This window comes from Dermacentor albipictus, unplaced genomic scaffold, assembly GCF_038994185.2.
Source record: "Dermacentor albipictus isolate Rhodes 1998 colony unplaced genomic scaffold, USDA_Dalb.pri_finalv2 scaffold_42, whole genome shotgun sequence".
In the NCBI taxonomy this organism is placed as follows: domain Eukaryota; kingdom Metazoa; phylum Arthropoda; class Arachnida; order Ixodida; family Ixodidae; genus Dermacentor; species Dermacentor albipictus.
The window spans coordinates 728724-746649 of NW_027225596.1; the positions used below are offsets into that span (position 1 = coordinate 728724).

Here is a 17926-nt window from a genome sequence, read left to right on the forward strand (position 1 = left end):
AAAGGGTGTAAGCTTTTCTTAGAGAGTATGCGACATTGCAGTTGTCACCTCTTCATCTCCCCTCTCATCATCATCGTACATTTTAGCAACTAGCAATGCGCATTAAGTTTTCTAACGCTACCCGGTATGGAATACCTCTAGAGCGGTCTTTATGGTGATCAACTGACAGCGGAAGCTTTTACAAGACTATTGAGGCTGATGCATATTTCTCTTTTTTGCAGTTTATGTTTGCCAGTAATGCGTTGCCAGACTAGCGCCCGCAATGATTGGGCGTTTCGCAACTGCAGCAATTGTGAAACGGCCTATACGTACTTTATCCTCCCCCGTTCCTTATTACGTTTCGAGAACGAGACCTCCCATTTGTGAATGCAATATAACGGCGACAAAATTCAGTACTTCTTTCTCGCCCATTGGATGCACAGGAAGCAAACGAGGTGTGTGAATAGTTATCCTTTTCTTTCCTGCATATTTTTTTTTGGGGGGGGGGGGGGGAGGGGTCCGGAAGAACAATTAGTTTCCTCTAAAAATACCCGTATATGAGGATAGAACATCAAAACCTATTTTTCAGGCCACCTGCTACACCGGCGTGAAATATTGTGGGCTCTATACAAGGCACTGAAACGGGCGTATACACTCTTTAAAAAATTTGCACCACTCGGGGTTTATCTTGTCCCACAACGACAATCGTCCTCTTTCATCCCCTCGTTTCTTTTCTTTTTTTATTAATGTTGCGAGCCCCGTACATCCAAGTCACGAATGGCTTGCGCGTTACCTGGATGACACAACATTCTCGACAGGAAAGTAACGAGCGCTGAGCTTTCGAAAAAAGAAGCGCAAGCACGGCAGATGACGATTTTCGTTGTGCGACAAATATACACCCGAAAATGGGGAGGGGGGGGGGGGCAGGTGTTTTAAGAGCGAGAGAACGTACGCCTTTGTATCAGCTCCCTTTTACTTTGATTTCATTTTTCTGCTGTGATTTCATACATACATATATATATATATATATATATATATATATATATATATATATATATATATATATATATATATATATATATATATTTGAGTGGTGCTACAAGGTAAACAGAACAAGTATTTAATTTCGACAGTTTCGATCGGTGGACCGATCTGGACCGAACCCTGACGAAGATCGGTCCACCGATCGAAACTGTCGAAATTAAATACTTGTTCTGTTTACCTTGTAGCACCACTCAAGTTCTTTACGTTTGAAAGGTAGCCTGAAGAAACCCTCTTTGCCTACTATATATATATATATATATATATATATATACAGAGAGAGAGAGTTTCAAAACAGACTCGCACTTTGAGGCATCCTGTTGAACGCTTGGATTTGCGAAAATTAATATTGGCATTCCCGAGCATCAGTGAGTGCCACCGTGCGAGCTTTTTAGATGCGTTCGCCGTCGTTGGAAATTGTGCTTGTGCACAATGCACAATTTTGTGCATTGTTTTCTGAATCATAAATGGTGACACGCCGGCAGAGTTTCTGTTTAACAGCTACACGTGACGTCAAAATGCAGCTTTATCTTTCTTAAATGTCCGAGTTCCAGACCCGCCATGGTGGCTCAGCGGCCGTGGCTTGTTCTGCTAAACACGAGGTCACGGGTTCGCATCTCGGCCGCGGAAGCCGCATTCCGACGTGGAAAAAAAAATTGAACGAGCATGTACCGCGCATTTGGTATACGCTAAAGATACCCGGGTACTTGAAATTATTAAGGGGCCCATCTATACGGCATGCCGCATAATCAGATTGTGGTTTTGGCACGTGAATCCTAACGACTAAATTTTTTTAGTCCCTTTCCAATTCAGGAGCTCTATATATAAAAGGCACGATGGACAACCCCTTGCAGTATAATCAAAGGGCACTAACGAACAACAATAAATTAGTCTTGCCTCTGTTGTACCATTTCAACTATCTGCTTTCGTATGTCAGGAAGGAAAAGTTTTCGTTACTAGCGAATAAAGTTAAAACTAATGGTTTCTTATCTCGAATTTCGCGCGCGAATCGTACTGCCGATACGTCAGTGTTGCGTCACTGATGACAAACTATGTTCGTGAGTTTGGGTCATTTCTGAGATGAAGAAAAAAAACCCTGAGAACTTGAGATCTACTCTTTGGTTACTTTAAACTGCAATGTGTGAGCATTCTTTCCAGAACACAATTAGCATGACGCGATGCTGTCAGTTCATGAAGTCAAGGGAAGCTAGTGCAAGAAAATCGGATGCTTTCGCCACATCTATTTCCCTGCAGCGCCCTTTCTGGCGAAAACCATATTTGCCTTTATACTTACTTTGTACTGTATATATACCTACCTTTGTGTGCCTACCTTTTTATACTTACTTATACTTTATACTTATACGTCCGATACATTTAGGAGACTATCGAAAAGATACGACGCAATCGATGACTGGCTGGCTGAACTGCTGCTAATGCGACCGGGTCATCGGAGCTTACCACGACCCTTGTGGTCACCATGCGGAAGACCAATTGATTGATAGATTATTGGGTTTCATGCCAGAAAGGATAGTTCTGGTCAAAGAGCGCGTCAAATGTTTATGGTGCAATGAGTTAACAGTTGTTTATGAAGTCAAGGCTGTAACATGGCTGTAAAGGGCAATGGAGAGTCGACGCCGTCGCACCCTCACAGCCGTTTCCAAGTGGCCTCTCACCATCGTCCCAATATTCACGCCCAGGCGGCCGATATCCAGTTTATTTATTTATTTATTTATTTATTTATTTATTTATTTATTTATTTATTTACATTACCCCTAAGGGCCCTCCTGCGAGGGTATTACATAGAGGGGGGGGGGGGGGGGAGCACAAACATGAAATATACGCAAGAAATAAAACTATATGAAATAAACGCACACATAAAGAACATAAAATATTGTCAATAAATGTTTCCTTTTCTCTGTCGCCTCATTATCAGCCTTATTATTGTGCCTACTACAGGACGAAGGCCCTTCTCCCTGCGATATCCAATTACCCCCATCTTGCACTAGCTGATTCCAAGTTGATGCCTGCAAATTTCCTCACTTCATCTGGCCCTTCCCATCTGGCGTCTTCGACTGCGACTTCCTTTCCTAGGGAACCGTTTTGTAACACTGATCGACCACCAATTACCTGCTCTATACGCATTACGTGGCCTGCCAAGCTCCATTCGTTTTTTTTTCCCTGTTACTGTCAACTAGAATATTGGATACCCCCTTTACGCCCTAATCCATACCGCTGTCTTCCTGTCTTGTATAGCGTTATGCCTAAGATTCTGCGTTGAATCGGTCGTTACGCATTCCATAACCTTTGCTTATCTGCTTAGTCCATTCTATCTCTTCTGTAAGCCCGTTTAATGTGCCTTTAAGGACGTAACTCAATGATGCCTGAACTTGCGCAAAAGGCGAATAGGCAGAACTATGGGGTTTCCTTGCGGCAGTTCTTGGCATGACTGGGCGCTGAAACAGTTCGTCAACCTTCGAAAACGATTGGCCCGTGCAGGTAACCAGCGTGTGCTGGCCGAGTTCAAGGTGACCCCCGGCTACGAGCAGCTGGGCGTTCCCGACGGCATGACCATAGACGTCAACGACAAGCTCTGGGTAACCTGTTTTTCAGCTGGCGCTGTGGTGCAGATCGACCCCGAGACCGGTACGTGTACAAGGAGGCCTACGGACGGCTTCGGCAGGCTTAGTCTTCTCAAATTAAAAAAATACATATCCAGGCACTTCCTTTTTAATTTTTTATTCTTTCTTTCGGTGCGAACAGATCTTTCTCTTCGATCGCCCATAAGAGATAATGCCAACCCGCCGTTGTTGCTCAGTGGCTGGTTGCTCAGTAGGCTGCTGAGCACAAGGTCGCGGGATCGAATCGCGGCCACGGCGGCCGCATTTCGATGGGGACGAAATGCGAAGACATCCGTGTACTTAGATTTAGGTGCACGTTAAAGAACCCCTGGTGGTCGAAATTTTTGGTGTCGTCCACTACGGCGTGCGTCATAATCAGAAAGTGGGTTTGGCGCGTAAAAGTTCATAATTTTCTTATTTTTAGAAATAATGCTGTATCGCTGTTTCTGGTGTATTTGTGAAAGGCGCAGAATTTACTTGCGTGAAAATTTAAATTTCCAGGCAGCGAATTGAAAATACTCACAAATACGCTTGCTGTTTACTCATGGTGGAGTACAGGCTCCATCTGCGAGATTGAAGCTTAGTCAGAGTGAAGTCATGTTTGATTAAAGCTGGCAAATCTTAGGACTCGCATTGTTTTCAAGATATCTGACCTTAAAAGGTGCTACAAAATGCATTGGCATTCCATTTACCTTTTTGCATAAAAGCGTTCGCAGAGCATTTCTAGACGATCTTAACTGGAATGACAATGCACTTTGTAGCAGATTCTGGGGACGGACATTTCGAAATTCGTGTTAGTTACGCGTGATTTCAGCGAATCATACATGGCTTCACTACTGCTCGTTTTCAGTTTTGCACTTGCAACATGTACTCCAAATTGAATAATTAGTTAGTTTATGAATGCTTTACCTATGCTTAACGTATACCTTTCCGTGCAATCCACTCGAACTTCCCGAATTGCTCTACGTGCTACGGTTAAAGAAAGTTTCCAACTAAAAAAAAGGTGCCTCAAGGGAATATCAGGGCACGTGAATTTTATTCACCAGCACACAAGATGAAGGGATGGGAAAACTGGTACTACGTATACCGGAGCCGTGGCCACCCTCTCATAAGTCAATTTCGACCTCGTTTCGAGACTCAAATGCTGGTTTCCGCAAGTTCTAAATTAGGATGGACCGTTTAAACGCGTGACTTTAAAAGGTCAAGTTTATTTGACCGATTTTCAAACCGCAATGACCTTTTTACGCGTTTTGATAACGCCATATTCCGCATGTTCGAGTTGCATCCAAGTATATTTAGCTGGTAATGCCTGCATTCGACAATGACATGTCTTCTTCCCCACCATTCGTCCTTGCCTACTTTTAGCCAAAGTGCTCACCAAGATCAGTTTCCCGGCCAAGTACACTACGTCATGCTGCTTCGGAGGGAAGAACTACGACACACTCTACGTCACTTCCGCTAGCTTCCCGCCCGATGCCACGAGGCCCGAAGATGGACTGCTCTTCCAAGTGACCGAGCTCGGTGTGAAAGGAAAAGCGGCATTCGAATTCGCTGGCTAGCGCCTGGGACGCCCTGGGAAAACCAATTTAGCATAGCGAATATGTAAACCAGGATATCGGCGGCCATGGATGGATGGTTTGTATTAGCGTCCCCATAGAAAGGGTGCGTTGGCTTTGCGCCACCATGACATATCTTTCTTATTTTGTCGAATGTCTTACCTCTCTTATTCATTTACCTGCCAATAAATACTCTGCATCAAACTTTTTCAGTTATTTTGGGAACTTCGCTTTTGTGCCCCTGCAGCGTTTGTGGTCTCCATACTTTTCTGCCACCAAGCCTGCAACCGCCTTTACTGATCTCTATTGCGGGCATGTTTACTTTCCCCCTGGACCCAAGGGCTTCAAGGAGACCGTAGGTGCCTAAACCGACAACTGGGCAAATGCCTTTACATTCCAATGAAACACGTTCCGTCGTTTCAAACATAGCTTTACCACAGCAAGAAAATGCTTCTTCCTTTTTGTACCACGCTTTATGACTACGCGTTCTAAGGCATCCTGATTGCCTTTCGAAAAGTAGACAGCGTCCCTTTGAGTTATCATAAAATTTTTCTCTCCCGATTTTGTTTTTACCTCTTAGGAAGTTACTCGTAGCCGGTTTCTTTTCAATTGCAGCCACCGAGGAGATTGTCTCAGACTCATCTGTCTTTGCGTTTAACGTTCTTTTTTGACATGTTGCTTAATATACCGGGCGCATACTTTCTGGTAAGCTCCTTAGATCTTTTCTTTCACTGCGAGTCTATATTTTTTCCTGTACAAATACCTGAACAATCCCCCGGCCCATTTACTTTCTTCCATATTCCCTCAGTCGTTCTTCATAATCAATTTTACTGCGACTTTCCCTCACATCAACACTTGTCCAGCCCATACATCTCACCTGTACGGATTAATTTGTAGTCTTCCCGTGAGCTCCCAGTGCCAAGCGTCCGACTGCCATTTGGCTGCCATCGAGCCCTTATTGTAGCTCTAATTTCAAGCAAGTGATCGCATTTCCGAAGTTAAGTCTTGGAAGCATTAGATCTTTCCCAAAGCACCTCGCACTAATAGTATCCCCATAGCGCTCTGTGTTTCATTATGGCCGCATTTCTTAACCGCTTTGCGACTATTATATATGTTTCCTTATATCTGTTGCACTTGTTTATTCATAAACCGATGTATATTTATTATCCTGCCCGAGGTATTTCCTGGCCCTGCATTGACCCTGTCTGTTTACTGTTTTCATTAAACACTATAGGACCAAATTTTCAACCTTAAATTTCAATCCTAACATCTCACCTTCCTGTCCACCCATATTAGCCAGATGTTGCCAGATAAGCAGAGTTGAGTCTGTTATTATCAACGTTACTAGATTACTTGTAGCGATGGTTATTATACCATAAGTGTTACGCCTGCTTTGGTCTCTTACTGCTGTGTACGTCGCGGCTATAATGTATTTTTTCCTCTATTGCTGAGTCAAGCTAAGCGGTATCGCAATTACATTGTATCCACCTAAAGGAGTACTGGCATGCTTCTTTACTTTTTTAAATTCTTCCTTTAAATGAAGTTCCAAGAAATTGCGCACCCTTGAAAAGCAAATACTGGCAAGCGTCAGGTCACTCTAAGTAATTTACTATATTTGCATTCTAATACTTCATTCTACGAATCTGTTTGAGTGCTAAGATGGCGGACACGGCGACATGTCGTCATTATACACTGAGTGCTATTTCGGACCATGACAAATTCCGCTACAGTGTCGGATTTGACATCTTGTCAGCTCTGATTGGCGCTCACGGACGCCCAAGTTTTGTCGAGAGGAAGGCACCAAATTACCAGAGAAATTATAAAGGCGTTCCACATAAAAAAATATATGGGAGAATCCTACGTCAGTGAGTCGTCTATTTTGTTGCCGGGAAAGGGGTACGCGTACCTCTGCAGCATGTGATGCGGGATGGTTCGAATCAAAATTCAGCTGTTGTTAGACTGCATGTTTTGAATTAGGACTGAATGGCGTGGCTAAGGAAGTAATTCATTGATGTGATTCGCGTGACACTTCAGCAGGCGGCATGCGCTGCAGCTGGGGGACGTTAAGAAAAATTGAGAGTCACTTAAATATCCTTACGTAATTTTAATGCGGAAGCATTGTGACTTCTCTAAGTTACCACCATTAAAGGCTTCGTAAGTATGACAACGTGTTTGCGTTCCGTTCTCCGCTTTCCTTTCTCTGTGTTCATTAATCACCAGACCGCAACCATTCAGAACTCATCGCCATGTAGCTACGCGTTCATACAGTGATTGCTTTATTATGGCCTTCATGATGTGACACGCGACGTGACGTAATGCGTGAGCATCTCGGAACCAATTTCACCTCCGATTATCACGTGTCCGTGATACGTTACGCTGTACACTGTCACGTGCATTGAACAACTCTACCTTAATCCACCTTGCTCTAAATTGTACCACCCTTAATACACCTTATTCCACTTTAATCAACCTTGACCCAGTTTAATTCACCTTCATTCACTTTAATTCACCTTACCCCACCTTAAGTCACATTGCTCTAACGTCGCAGCCACGCGACATGGGCCATGTGACATGACATGTGACATAACCACGTGACATGTGCAATGACGCACGCACTCGGCCAGTCAACCACAACTGTGGAGACACCGTGGCGGTGGAGAAGCGTGCTCGTCTCGCGCCCCGGAGGTCCGGGTTCGACTCCCACCCGGACTCAAACGCACCAAGTTTGCTTTTCAAAGCCCCACCAATTTACCTTGTTTACAGTAACCTCGCTGAAAAATTTGACGTCACTCCGAGAATTCTGGACGTGATTTTACTTCTTGACCGTCGGCCATTTTTTTTTTTTAGTGCCGTCGCTTGATAACGCCGGATTTTCTGCCCCATTGGACGGGTAATGCGTTCGCATTAAAAATGCTTAGGAATTAACGATCACCAGTGTACATAACACGAAAAAGCGCATAGGATTAATGACGAAGTGAAGCCGAACTGAGTCGCATGTTGATACATCAATGTAGAGTCGTTATACTTATGTTGTTTATTGATTTAAATCACCTCATTTGCCGAGGCATTATGGAGGGGATGTGGATTACAGAACCAGAAGGCAGTAATGCAAAAAGTACGGAAACACGGCAAGCGTACGACACTGGTTACGAAATACAATGGTTACATAAAATATAGTACAATACGGTACGCGATAAAATGGGTAATTATATGGCATTAGTGAGATAGAAAAAGAATGAATCACGTGATGGCTACTAAAGGTAGGCACAAAATTTTGCTTTCAGTCACAATTAACGAACGTGACCAAAGAATTAAAAAAAAATCTAGCATAGTTGGCAATGAACGCAATATCAATGGGAACGTGGTTCCAATCTGTAGAAGCTTGTAAAATGATCGAATGCAGAAAGGTTTTGGTGCGAAAGAAAGTATACCCCACTTTGTACTGATGATCCACACGAGAAGAGTTATAAGAAGATGCTGTGACAAGCTCGATTCGTAAGTATTGCTGATGGCATATTTCGTGATAGAGGCAGTTAAAGCCAAAAAAAAAACACTCTTCCAAAGTGACAGCAGTAGTCACACAGCCTGGTCCGTGATAACTGGAGAAAACAAAAGGACTGACATTATTTTGAATTAATTTTCTACCTTTACTTTTGGATCTCCACCGGAAGTAGGTGAGAGTGTAATGACTAATAATGTAAATATGAGAGGCTAATACGACGGGAATGTGACTCTCACATACAACAGGGTGCACATGTGTGCTACTTGGTGATGTGGTTAAAGAAGTACTGACGCGAATTTTTCGACTATTTCTTTTTTACTTTTCATTGATTTTGCATTAAACACATGTGTCCGACTTCGAAAAACACTAGAAAGTACGCTGGCCAACCTCAGAGTGCCCTAACTATTTCAACGTAACGGTTTTTTTCTAAAAACCCGTTTCAGTTTAGTTTCTAGGGGGAGGTGTACGTGTAGTAACTAAAGCCCCTCAAGCTTTCGTAAAGTAGCGCCACGCTTTGAAGAATGCCGCCTCCCCCTCGCGCGCTCTGGCCGAGGCCGATACCGCGTCTCTATTGGCCTAATAGCATCACGTGGGCCCTCGCGCCGGCATCATTTGCTTAGAGTCGTGCTTCGGCGCCGTTTTCACTTGAGAAGCGTCTACGGAGTGGCGAGGAGCGCATGTTGGCGCCATTGCTGCGCTCGAGCGTGGAGGAGGGAGCGGTGAAAAAGAGGAGAAACGTGGAGGAGTGCAGGCGGTGGAGGAGAGCGTCGCTACTTTATGAAGTTTAAAAGGGGCTTTATTAGTAACGTCATGACGCAGAAGGTGGTCACGTGAGGAGAGGGGCATCGTGACGAGGTATTCAAAAATGACCGTGTGCATTGGGTGCACCTTAAAGAGCCAAAGGTGGTCAAAATTAATCCGAAGTCCTGAACCATGGCGTGCCTCTTAATTAGATCGTGGCAGCAGGAATTTAACGTACGACACCTTCATGTTAATAAAGAAAAAGTCAGAAATGTCATGCAAGTATTCTTTTGAATATAGTTCAAGCACGGGACGGCGGCTGAGGGAGAGTAAACCTTTATTGCAGTATAAGGTGTTTGGTTATGGTGGGTGGAGCCCCTCCTCCAGGGCCCCACTGGTTACAGCGGCTCGCCGGGCCTAGTCAAGGGTCGCCAGTTGGCTTCCCAATACCGCTTCCGCGAGTCGCGCCTCCCACGACCAGTCATGTAGAGTGTTGTCTATAGCAGCGGCGAGGTGGCAGCCGCCGGACGTAACGCGCACTAGAACGTTGTGTGTTCCAATGTCGGTGTTCCTTCGCACCACGGGCACTTGTTTCTGTATTTGTCTGGGTACATTTTGTGCAGCCTGTATAAATGTGGGAAAGTGTTTGTTCGCGGGCGGCGCCAGTCCCGCGCCTGTCTAGGTCTGCGACGGCGGCTGAAAAACACTGGACGAGGTTATTTTACTGGACCTGCCTTGGCCAACCGAACGGGCAGAATTGGCTGTTGCTCCGGTTAGGCGGGCAGCGTTTTCGCATACACGCTAGCGCGAGCATTCTCGTGTTTCGTCACCTCATCTGAATGACGGCCCACCGCTGCCGGGAATCGAGCCCGCGACGTGCGCTCACCAACGGAACGTCATATAGCCGCGGAGAAATATCGCCCAAGTGCAAGCTTTTCTCTAGTTTCTCTCTTTTCGGTTCGCGATGAGCGTTATGCGCCTGCTATCTTTATGGGTAAGCTGAGTTAGAATTTATTCCGTGTGTTATTATGCTCGGAGCGGTAGTATACCTGTCCGGCATTAAGTCCTTTCTCTTGACTGTATTTTTTTTCCGCCATCCACCGCTCACAACCTTCCGTACCTGCAGTGATGACGCAGCTAGCTCGGCACTCGCACCACCGGCGAAGCGCGAAAAGGAAAAGAATCGGAATGGAATCGTTAGCACATGACGGCCTTAGGTCTCATTGATTTTAGCGTTACACAGAACGTTACGTGTTGGCCGGCCCACCGGTAAGAGCTCCTTACATCAATCAATACACAGCAATCAGATTAACACGAAAGCCTTAAGTGGCTCACGTACACCCGATGGCCTTGAAAAAAAAGAACAAGAAAGAAAACACGCATCATCCAGTTCAAGGTACAAAAACTATCATCATCGGCAATGGCTTACACGCCCCCTAAGGAAGCAAAAAAAAAAGCGCAATGACTCATTCCTTTCGTAATGCAGAGGCAACAGGCATTCGGCGAAGTGAAGCGTGCAATGCATACCTTCTTTGGAATGACGCATTCAGCACGCAGTAAAGCGACGTCTGGTAGAATAGTACAGAGAAAACCGCGTGACATTCTGAACGGCTCCTACCCACGTAAGCAAGCAAAAAATGCAGTGGCTCATATACCGCCGTAAGGCTCAGGCTACAAGCGCTCGGTAAATTGAAGCGAACAGTGCATACACTCATTGAATTCACCCATACAATGCGCTGGACAGCAGACGTTCCAATCCCCTGCTGAGAGGATGCAGCGTAATGTCGAAGTGAAACGTCGTTGGCGCGTGTCTGGCCCCGCTATGCGAGCGCTCGAAGCCGCAGCCAAGCGTCGAAAACGAGCGAAGAAGCCGAACTTCGAAAGCAACAAGGCGACGATGCGAGACGGCGCACTACCAAGTGTGCGGCAGGCTTCCGGCTTCGCGTGTTACAGCAGTGCAACATGCTGCCGCACTTTTCGTTAGGACTGAGCATTGGATAAAGATTCTAACCCGGTTAGCCCTTACATCGTAATAGATTAATGATGCCGAGAGTCTGGCGGAATGTCGTCTGGTCGGGATGAACGGTGTATAGAAAACGGAACACGTCGATTGAGGTGAAGAAATGATTGAAATCCTATTCACTTTGTTCATACTGGTGAGCAACAAGCCCATGTAGAGTTCGATACGACGTCCTTTTGCGATAGCAAATATACGGATACGCGAGGCGTATTTGCGCCGTCGTCGCCACCGCCGCCCCCGTGGAATCCTGGTATCAAGGAAGCACGGGGGAACGCCGCGTGTAAGCTTAGAATGCCTCAAACGCGCAGTGTATTTGGCTATGCTATCGCCATGATTATGCTGGTTGTGGTTATGCAAGCATGATTACGCTATCACTTCCCGATGGCATAACCATGTTATCCCTTCGGATGTGTTGTCTTCGGGCAAAACTGCCAGTTTTTCATAGTATTATTCCTTCACCTTTGTCCGCGTCTGCCGCGTTTTCTTTTAATTTGTAATCATAATTCAACTAGGTTCGCTGATTTACGTGTACAAGCTAAACATATAAAGCTGGTCACGTGGGTGCATAAACTCTGAAGCAAGAAAAAACCGTATCTATATATTGGGTGATTCACTACCAGCAATTTCATATTCTTGTTTGACCCCAATGCGCATCTACCACTCTTTTCATTCCCAGTTTCTGCAAACCGCCCTATTCCTGGTCAGTCCCCCCACGGTGGGTATGGACCATTTGTGCAGAGGAAGAACAGCAGCAATTCGTCTAGCCCCAATTTTTAAAGTTTAAGTCCCGTACCTTTCAGCTCGCCTAACAAAGAATCAAATAAGGTGCTCCCCCGGTTCCGCTTATTCTGTTTTATTACAGACCTTGCGCTGCTGCTACTCGATGCGTATTTTCTTTATTCTCGGAGTGATACATTTTATTGCCGCAGGGCTGCTGCTCGTATTGTTCGTGCAACCGGACTCATCCGCATCCGCTGCGTCACGCGCCTTTCTTGCGTGTGACCGAAACCCGCTCCTCAATTCATTATAGTAAGGCTTTTTGTGTGTGTGAGCTTGCTCGTGCGAACTATGTTTCCCAATATGATGGTATTTTGAACACGTGAATATTCCCAGACGCTGTGAGAATGGGCGTTCTTCTTCAATATCAGTTAGCCTCATTTTCAAAGCAAACATCACTAGATTGCTTAACGATAACTATAGTGGACCATCTGCCAAGAAAACACACTACTACGCGCACCGTGATAGTGCAGTGGCTATGGCATTGTGCAGGGCTTGAAGTCTCCGTTCAGTGGAGTTAGCCTCATTGGTCGGCGACCGCTATATATATATATATATATATATATATATATATATATATATATACAGAAGCAGTAATAAGCAAATAATAAAAGTCATCTTAACAAAAACCCGCTCGAAAAAGACGTAAACGAGCAAAGATACGGCAAGCTCGTCTATGTCTTTCTCTTGCAGGTTTTTTGTTAAGACGCGCCCCGCTCGTCCAGCTTGCAGCTTTGATGAAATAAAAATTAATTTGAAGTAGTGCAGTGAGGTCAACTTTCACTACACAAAACAAATTTTTATGTGTGTTCTGCAAATAAATGCATTATTCCTAGTGTATTTCGTGCATTTATCTGGTGTGCTAGTTGAACCAAGCATTTAGCGGAAAAATTACCTTTTGGAAATATTATTTTTAAGGTAACTCGGGAGGTGAAGGGTTCAAGACATGTGAACTCAAAGCAAATAAGACTAGCGGCAACACAGAACATTAGTTGCCTTGCTTTATTGTCAGCCTCACGTTCTACGACAACATATTTTACGGTTTCGCATGTACTTACCTATAAAAGTGGACAACCTGGTATAGCTGCCTTCTTTGGTATAACCCAGCATTCATCCACAACTAAACGAATTAGAATTAACTGGCAACCTAGAGAAACCAAGGTGAACGTTCACTTGTTCACGAGCAGGTAGCTTCCCGCTCAGGTGGCTCATGAAGCAGTACGCCGTGCCAGGAATCTTTGTAGAACAAGGGTGGTGACCGTGATGTGCGATGCCTGGGAAAAACACATGGAGCGGTGCGACAGTGCCTGCTTTCGTGTTTTTGCTCGTGCCACATCAACCGGTTAATAGTGATGAAATAATTAATCAAAAAATAGGTCATTTAGTGCTGCCCCGCACAATGCACCACAGGTAACAAAATCACCTCCACCGTTTGTCAAGTGTGTGCCGCAGTGCTACAGTTCACCTGCCGAGGGGGGAGAAGGGGGGATGCGTCGCCCCGGGCAACTCCAGACTTTAAGCACTGGCGTAGTGCTGTTATGTGTTCGATCCGGGCTGCGACGGCCACCTTCGATTAGGGGCGAAATACTAACACGCTCTTGTACATAGATTTAGGTGCACGTTAAAGAATTTCAGGTGGCCAATATGAAGTAGCAGTCACTCACAACAACGTGCCTCATCATTAGACCGTAATTCTGGCTCAAAAACGGCGAAATTTAATCTGCAATTGAGAAAGCTCATTGCTCCGCCATATCGCAAATATCGCATCTTTGATGGGCAGGTAACCTGCCGTATGCGCGGTATCAGTTCAACAAATGAAATGTACTGAAATGTGAAGCAGCGACGAAGAACGACTAAGGTCCACTATCTTTATTTTTGTTTTCACTTACGTACGTTGCCTTGAGCCATTTCAAACAAAATTAAAATCACGATGTGTAAAAAAATATGTCTCACTAACGACGAGCGCGCCACACTTGTCGCGGCGGACGTCTTGTGCTCTATTCCGCGTCGTTCCCGCCGCTAAGTGTACTGTAATGTGTACGTAGTTCTCGTCTGCATCTCAAATGAACGCTGCACTGGCGTCGTCATTCTTGGACGGATTTACGATGTGCACCGTAGAATAAAGTGTCCTTGGTGTGATTAGTGTAAATAAGGTCAAGGAAGCGGCTCTACTAGCGCCGAAGCTCTCTCGGAGAACCGTCGGTAGTGCAAGTCTGAGGTGAGTAGCGCCAGCAGTACTTAGAACCCACTCTGCGCTTGCACCGTGCGAGACACGGAATTCCACTCGTTGAAGAATTATCCGCTAGCTGTCGTGTTGACGTGAATGATCGAAGCTGCAGTGTTTGCGAGTCTGTTTTCGGCCGCACGCTTGGAGTTGCAGTTGCCGCATTATTTAGTCTTCAACCAACTGTTAGGATCGGTTGAAACCCCCGCTGTTTCATGTCATATAGGTCAGGATGTGTAACTGTTGTGTGTTGTTCGCTGTAATTCATTTCAGAAGATATATCGGTCTCAACGCGGAGTTGGGACGAAAACATTGCCGTGCGGCAAGCCAAGTTGTTGTTAGCGTCACCATGGGGAGGGCGTTGCCAATTCCGCTAAGCATAGCGCGGCAACTTCAAATGCATACAAATATATTTCGTGTTTGAGGCCAGATGGCGCTTGCTACTGTAGCGGGGTTTGTCTGACGTGGACACATCGGCACTTCCAGTGTCGACTAGAGCTACTACCATTGCAACTTTCTTTTCTTTATTCATTTATTTTATTTTAGCTTTAACTGTAACATGTATATCAAACAACAAATGACAATTGCTGTACAGTTTCGAAGCAACATGAACGCAATGTATATTGCGTACTCTTACCTCGCAACACATTGCCGCTCGACAGGCCGCTCGAGGCACTTTGCGTCTATTCGCGGTCTTCTTTCGCGCTCGGAAAAACATTTTTATGTAGCCCGTACTGAGCAACATAAAGGTGTATCGGGAGTTTTTCATGTTGCTCCACAATTTTTTCATAGGCGTTTTTCATCTAATCATAATACTTGAGAAGTTTATGCAAGATATTTATGTAATTAGGCAGAATGCAAAAAATAATGTATCTCCAAGCGACGGCAAACAACCTTCTCCTGGTTCTGCCCAGCTACGCGGCATTTGCATATTTTTAAACTCTGGCTAAAATGTGGAAGTACCCGTGTGCATAGATTTAGGCGCACGTTAATGAACTCCAGGTGGTCCAAATTATTCCGGGGTCCCGCACTTCATCATGCCTCATAATCATATCATTGTCTTGGCACGTAAAACTCCATAATTTATCTTAAATTAGAAGTGCGCTTCTAACGATAATTATAGTTGACGGAATGTATTGTCCAATATTGTTATGAATGCTTGAAAATTTTACCTTAGTGCAGGCGTTTTTTTCCCTTTACATGATTTTGTTTCCCACTCCAGTATGCAATGCCGCTTTGAGGGTTTCATTCAAGAACCAAAAGAAAAACTATTCTCGCAATTATACATTATTGTTCCGATTCTACCTGTACCTGTGCGCAAAAGTAATGCACTACTATTCAGTTATAACGTGAACCTTTCCCTAAGCTACATAAGGTATCGTTTCTACCTGAAGTTGCCCTTCAGGCATAAACTACGGCTCACTAACATCAGTGCGTTCATCAACATAAGCCGAATCGCTCTTCGGAAAATTATGGGAAGCCCGTTAGTTTTGCCCACCGCAGTAGATACCCCCCTATTCACACTCGCCTAACACCTGTCGCACTTTTGTGGGCGGAATAATCAGGTTCTCATTTAAGTCATTGTAATCATGAAGCACGGCTGACCTTGTTCGGCGGGCTAAGCGTTGTATTTATTGTATTCGCAGAGTGATTGACGTCGCCACCTCACAGCCGATTTTGAAGTGTGGAACATCACTCAAGCCGTGCGTGTTACAGCGAAGCTGAAGCTTGGACTTGTCACCAAGATGTCCGGCGATCTCTGTGAAGATCCATCGGCTGAAGGCGTCGAGCTCAGCGACGTCCTCAAGAAGGGGCTTCGGGCGAGCGCCGACGGTGATGCCTGCTCGGGCACAGTTGGCGATGGCGACGTCGTAGCAAAAGCCATGAGGCTGGAGTACAAGGCCGACCTGTCGGTTGACGAGGCCCGCGTTCTGAGGCGCGCCTTCAGCACAGAGGGATTTGTGAAAAGGCTGAAGCTCTTTGGAGTACCGCTGAACGTGTGCAAGATCGTCCTGGAAGACCTCGACGAATCGTCGTCGCTGGAGGAACTGGAGCTCTTCGGCATCGAGAGCGAGGAAGAGGAGTTCAGCGTCAACCTATCGGGGATCTTCGGAAACCTCCGCGTGTTGCATCTGTCGTGCAGCGAGATCGGCGACCACTTCGCCATGGACGTCGCCTTCTTCTTGCAGGACAACTTTCGCCTGGAAGAGCTGAGCCTGTGGTCCAACGAAATCAGCGACGATGGGGCCTCCTCGCTTGCAGAAGCGCTCACTATAAATGGAACCCTTAAAAAGCTCGTACTCGCTAATAACACCCTGACGTCCCGCACCGTGGTCGCTTTCGCGGACACGCTGACGGTAAACTCGTCGCTAGAGATGGTGGATATCTTCGAAGTGGACCTGGAGGAAGAAGACGTCCAAGTCCTGTTTCAGGACGAGAAGTATGCGGACACCTTCAAGAGGATGTACATCTTGTGGAAGCAAAACTTTCTGCCCCACCTGACCAGGCTGCTGCGAGAAGACAGACACTGCGCCGACGTTTCCGTCGACGTCACAGAATCGGTGTCTGAGGATGATCTGCGGGAGTTCTTCGATGCCGTCGCGACAAACACGACTGCGCGGACACTGCACTTCTACCCGAGTGGCAAAATGTTTGATGCGCTCACCGACGGCCTGGTGTCCGTCTTGCAGCGAACCACAACTCTCACTCGCGTCCAGAACCTCATGGCCGTGGACCGAGCCGAGACCCTGGTCAGGGTCTTGGACGCTTTGCGGGAGAACCGGTCGGTGACGACCTTCTCCATGTACGCGGAGCTTGTGACTCCCGAGATCGCAGCCTCCCTGTCGGAACTACTGGCCACCAACGACGTTTTGAATGACGTTAACATCTGCGAGAACTACGGAATAAGGAGTGAAGAACTCGCTGTCGTCTTGGAGGGCCTCAGGCAGAACTATACGGTAACGCATCTCATGGTGGCGTGGGACCCGGACGACGATGTGGAAGGCGTATCGGAGATGGCGGAGCTCCTGGACAGGAATGTTCGTCTCCTGGACCGGGCTGTCGAGTTCGTCAGAGCAGGAGGCGCTGAAGTCAACGATGAGGAGGGGGCAGATGCTCTGAAGAAAGTGCGTTCCAGTGCCTGTCTCATTGACAAGCTGCAAAAGATCACCGGAAAGACGAAGGAGGCGGTGGTGGTCGATGTGGAGGATGCCCTTAATCGGGTTGAATGCTGAGGTGCTGCCGACTGCGATGTCCGTCATTGTGTCCGGGTTGGTTTTCCATTTATTCAGTGCAGCTTATGTAAACACGTTATTGCTGGGGCATAAGGTCGCTAAAAAAACAAGCTTGTTGTAGAACTTGTTTTGCTTTTGGTAATAAATTATTGCAATCTGCGTGCTCATGTAGAAGGAACGTGTTCACCAATATTTATTACAAACTGTCGTGCAAACTCAGCGACCGTGACAGAGA

At 46.0% G+C, this 17926-nt stretch overlaps 2 protein-coding genes across 3 annotated transcripts in view; both read left to right on the forward strand.

The window, feature by feature from the left end:
• The window catches only part of LOC139052888 (regucalcin-like), a 31667-nt gene extending 26257 nt beyond the window's left edge, over positions 1 to 5410 (forward strand). For both annotated transcript variants that reach the window (XM_070530034.1, XM_070530033.1), the window contains 2 exons: positions 3517 to 3663; positions 5004 to 5410. In XM_070530034.1, the coding sequence (XP_070386135.1) occupies positions 3517 to 3663; positions 5004 to 5197 (341 nt within the window). In that variant the 3' untranslated portion in view covers positions 5198 to 5410. The remainder of the gene's footprint in view (positions 1 to 3516; positions 3664 to 5003) is intronic.
• An 8849-nt stretch (positions 5411 to 14259) lies between these two features.
• On the forward strand, positions 14260 to 17865 carry LOC139052893 (leucine-rich repeat-containing protein 34-like). Its single transcript, XM_070530047.1, has 2 exons — positions 14260 to 14452; positions 16105 to 17865. The coding sequence occupies exon 2, from the start codon at positions 16204 to 16206 to the stop codon at positions 17689 to 17691; it is 1488 nt and encodes a 495-aa protein (XP_070386148.1). The 5' UTR covers positions 14260 to 14452; positions 16105 to 16203; the 3' UTR covers positions 17692 to 17865.
• Positions 17866 to 17926: the final 61 nt, after the last annotated feature.